A 4,870-nucleotide genomic window follows, 5' to 3' on the forward strand; every position below is an offset into this window, starting at 1 on the left:
CAGAGTGTCGATCCGCGCGCGGCAGGTCCAGTCGCGGGGGTTCGGGACGAGGGCCCCGCAGGGTTGGCATCGCAGCGACGAGGTAGGCTGTCCGTGACGGTTGTGTTGGCGTGGGTGTGGGCGTCAACGCCGACGGCTGAGGCGGCGAGGAGGGCCAGGACGGCCTGGGCTTTTTTCGTCATGGCGGGCGACATGGCGAGAGGTGGTCTCAGTCTCTCGTTCGGGAGCAGGCGAGAGGTCAATTGGTCACAAGCTTCGTCTGGCAGTGCTGGAACCGTCTTGGACAGAGTGAATAGCAGAACAGAGAGCGAAGGGAGAGGCGAGGGGGGAGGGGGGACAGATCACCACAGCCATCGCGAGCTCCGGCGCGCGCTTCTTGTAGGAACACAAACAGCTAGGTCATGACACGTTTCTCCAGTTCTCCAAAAAAAACGCCAGACCCCGACCGAGGGGTCGACCCAAAGCTCGCGTGTCGGCAGCAGCGGCGTAACCATCCGAGCCGCGGATCTGTGGTTGCGCACCGCTTCGAGCCAGGTCCGGGGGTCGTCGCGGGGGGTCGTCGTGAAGTGGGCTTTCGGAGGCTCAACTACCGAATTTGCCCAGTTTGGCAGCGCCCTTGGCAGATTTCCGAGACGACCGAACCTCGAGACGCGTCCGCGTGACTGCGCCGGGGACCCGATGGCCACTTCATGCGCTGCCCCGTCATCGACAAATGAATGTCCATCGTGTCCTGTTGTCGGTTCGCCTCTTTCAGCACGTACATGGCAGTGGGATTCCAGAAAGATGACTGATCGTGTGCAGCACTCGAATCGTGCATTTCCATTGCTTGCGCCCCAAGTCTATGCTGGTTCGTTAGCCCCTCCCCAACGGTGTATATGTATGTATATGTAGCCAATTGATCCATGTTGTCCAAACTCCAAGTGCTGCTGAGAGGTTCACGGGGTATTCGCACGCTCGCCACGCCATGCTGTGCATCAAGCCTCGTCAGCTTTTTTCTTCCAAATTTTCCAAAGGCAAAACTCCTTCCCAATCCCACTACTGCGACAGCTTCCACGAGCCGGCTCATGGGCTTCGCCAGGCCAAGAATACCCTAATGAATGGACTCTCCGGTACGCCGAGGCAGCCCACGTCTCTCTTCTCAGATACGCCCCTTCTCGAGGACTTCGCGTTCCACCTCGACCTGCCCAGTTTCGGCCGTGTAGCGCCTCTCCAAGATCCACCGCGACTCGCCTCGATCCTCCTCTTTGATATAGGAGATGCTGTCGGCCGAGCTCTTGTGCTTGTGGCCCAGTCCTGGTCTACGCGATGATGACGCATTCGACGGCGGCGAAGAGAGATTCGGGTGCGACAAGTCGGGGCTCTGGAACTCAGGACTCGCCGTGTTGCTGTACGTAGAGGACTCGCCATCCTGTTCAATGGACGGCAGCACTGGCTCGTGGAACGACAGGTACGATGGCGCATTATTCGACGCCGAGAAGCTGAGCGGGCTCGTGGGGATCATGGACGGAAGCGGCGGGGGCGGCGAGCTCATCATGGGGATCGACATGGTCAGTGTGGGCGAGCCAGACGCACTGCCGGCTTCGGACGAGTCCACGTCGCGACTGCGCACGGAGAAGGATGAGTTCTTGCGCCCGTGTCCGTAATGGCTGAGAAAGCTATTTGGCGGCATCGAGCCCCACGGCGAGCTCGCACCGTCTCCGCGCTCCGACATTGGTGATCCCTCGCGGCTCGAGTTGAGACTGATCTGCGACCCACCCCACGCCCTGGATCGCAGTCGCAACAGCGCCGACAGGTTCATGTTGTCGTCGCCGTCGGCCATCATGGCTAGTTGAGCCAGGCCAGGACTCGCAAGACTGGATGGGCCGGAGCCCAGGGGCGGCACGGCAAGGCTCATGATCGAGTTGCGGTTAGAGTACTCTGAACGTTCCGTAATCGGTGTCAGATTGGGCTCGCGGGACACAACACGTCCCGACTTGGACCTGTTGACGCCTGAGGGTCCAAAGAAGCCCCCGTTGGAGTATTCAAACGTCTTTTCGTCGGAATTATCCCGGCTGTGACGTTGGGGGCCTGGGGCAGAGTAAAAGCCAAACTCGGATCCGTACCAGCCGTCGCCGTCATTGGCGAGTGCATCTGCGTTGGCCTCGGCAATGATAGCGTCGTCGTCAAAATCATACCCGTCCATGTCCTGTGCATAATCGTCTTCGTAATCGTCGAACGAGACTGTGTCCAGGTGAGAGTCGTCCGTGAAATCTTGGGAGAGCTCTGGACCGGCCGACATGATCTCGCTTGGCGGAGGGGATGAGTCCCTCCGGAACTTGCCGTTCGCCGCCGCTTCATTTGCCGCAGCGGCCAGAGCTGCTTGGTAGACGGCCATCTTGTCTTGCTCGGGGCCAGGGATCGTCCGTGCCGAGGCTCTGTCGGACGGCAGCCCCTCGCCCTCGTGGCTGGCACCAGACAAGTGCCGCACGCCGACGCTCAGAGACGTATGCGCCGTGGACGGGTCCGCTTCGGAAAGTGCCGAGAGTCGGGAGGTGCTGTCCGAGACGCGTTTGCTCTGCTCCTCCGCCGCCGCTGCCTCGACTGCCGCGTGTGAGGCCTGTCGGGACCCCTGAGCGGCGGCAAATGCGCCTGGGATCGGACGTCCGTACTTATCCGTGTCGATCATATCAAAGATGGATTCATCAAACGTCGAGCCATCGCCTTCGCCCGCAAATTCCATCTCATCCAGCAGCCCACATCGAAGTACAGATCATCCTTTCTTGCTGGTGGACCTGCCAGTGTTGGATCATCGGCTGTCGCAGTGTGCCTCCAAAAACGTGGTCTGCTCCACTGCCAAGGAGTCGGTGTGGTCGGCCAGATTGAGACCTCGGATTCCAAGGCCGGCCACATCGTGGTCGCCATCCAATGGCAGAGACGATTCAGCGGGAAGTTCTGGGGATACGGTGGCTGGCAGCCCGGGCGTACTCGACATGGCGAAACCAATGACCTTGCCATCTGCATCTCGCGGGGTCACGAGTAACCCCGCGCTTCGAGGGGTGGCAAGCTCGGAAGTCGGATTGGAGCGTTGGAAAACAAAGCCGGCGAAATTCTCTTGGTCATCGTCAGGGTCCTTTGCGGTATCGGCCTCGGCGACAGGCAGTGCCTCTGCTGGTAGCTTGCTGCTGAGGAGGTTCTCGTAGGGAAAGGGCTCCTCATCCTCGTCGTAGTCATCGTCGGTCATGGGAACAGGCTCTTCTTCGATATCGTATTCGTCCGACTTGATGGGAATGCGCTCTTCGAAGCCATCATCGTAATCGTCGTGAGACATGGGGATGGGTTCTTCGAACCCGTCATCATAGCCATAGTCATCGTCAGCCATTGGGATCGGCTCCTCAAGACCATCGTCTTCCATCATGGCATCATAGTCGAAGCCATCCTCGTCGAAGTCATCAAATCTCGAGTCGCGGATCGTATCAGACTCGGGCTCGTTCGTCTTCTTTTCCAATTCGCGCTGTCGATGCCTCTCCTCCAGCAGCTTTTCCTGTTTGGCTGCACCAACCATATCAAAGCTGAACCTGGAGGATGTGCTCTTCATATGGCGAGGCACAGAAGATAGAACATCTTTGCCAGAAAGTGCACCAATGGATGCATTGCGGGATCGATTGGTTCTCGTGGACGGAGCTGAAGCTCTCAGTACGGCCACAGCCTCGTTCGGGGTTACTCTGGAAGCTGATGAGGTGGAGCGAACAGAGGGAGGAATGTTCTCCTCTGGCACGCTTGGTGGCTCGGGCAGGGGCTTCCTGTCGAGGTTTGAGCTGCTCCTCGTTTTATTCGAGGCGATGCTGCCGGCGTCGGGAAGCAGTTGTGAAGCGGTTCCAAACGACCCGGACTGGCCAGAGTCGGAAGCATTACTTTTGTGCCTGCCCTGGGTCGAGAGGTCACGCGAGCCGTCTCTCGAGGACGTTTTGAAGAGACCTGCCTGGTCCTCTCCATCGATCTGATCGGGCAAGGGCGAAGGCACGGGTCTGCGCGTCGAGCGGGGCGCGCTGAAGTCGTGAACACGCGTACCTCTGATGCGGGGGTCATAGGAAGGCTGACGGAAGTTCTCGTTCAAAGGAAGAGGCGTGACTCGGGCGCGTTGTGGTTCGTCTGCTCCGACGCATCAATAGGGTCGACATGGGGTTTTTGAGGAACGGCAAGGCTCTCCTGCCCTTGGATACCTCGATATCGTTGTTGGGGGCAGCCACGGGGCTCGGCTCGGTGGCGAGCCTTGCGGCGGGCGGGCGTCGACCGGAGATGGCTTGATTCTGGGGTTGTGTCTGTAACGCCGGGAGTCCTGGGCGAGATTCTTGTGCGGTTCCGGGAGGGACAGGTACAGCACTTGGTGATGTCGGCGCGAGTGTGTGCGTGTACACGTTGAGGGCGTCTGGCTTCCTCGTGGTCTGCGGTTGTAGTGATTGTTGCTGCTGTTGCTGGTGTTGGTGTTGGTGTTGTTGTTCCTGCAGCAGCTGCTGCTGTTGTTCGCGGCGATATTTTTGCAACGCTACGCCGCCCATAAAGCCAGACTCGTCATTGAAGGGGGACTTGACCGATTGGCGGGACAGGGACGCCTTTGGATCGGGGGCTGGAATGTAGTCGAGCTGGGATTCGGCTTCGGACGAGGTGACGCGGGTGATGGGGGGCAGTGTGGGGGGCAGAACAGGCGACGAGACGGCGACAGACGGGGAGCGGGCGTCATTTGAGGGCACATCTTGCTGTAGGAAGGGAGGTTGCGCGTTGGAGGGGGAGTGCTCCCAGGGAGAAGGGGCCGCCGCCTGGTCAGGGTTGGGAGACGAGGGGTTCGAGGGGCCGCGTCGGTGGAAGCGAAGATGGGACAACATGGCTGTCGGAA

At 59.9% G+C, this 4,870-nt stretch overlaps 1 protein-coding gene across 1 annotated transcript; it reads right to left on the reverse strand.

Moving 5' to 3' along the window:
• Positions 1–1,138: 1,138 nt before the first annotated feature.
• Positions 1,139–4,859, reverse strand: VDBG_02908 (conserved hypothetical protein; the record flags this gene model as incomplete). The annotated part of the gene is made up of 3 exons (XM_003006723.1): positions 1,139–2,628; positions 2,866–4,025; positions 4,078–4,859. 3 exons carry the CDS (start codon positions 4,857–4,859, stop codon positions 1,139–1,141), a joined length of 3,432 nt encoding a protein of 1,143 aa, XP_003006769.1.
• Positions 4,860–4,870: the final 11 nt, after the last annotated feature.

Source organism: Verticillium alfalfae, genomic scaffold, assembly GCF_000150825.1.
Source record: "Verticillium alfalfae VaMs.102 supercont1.3 genomic scaffold, whole genome shotgun sequence".
Lineage (NCBI taxonomy): Eukaryota > Fungi > Ascomycota > Sordariomycetes > Glomerellales > Plectosphaerellaceae > Verticillium > Verticillium alfalfae.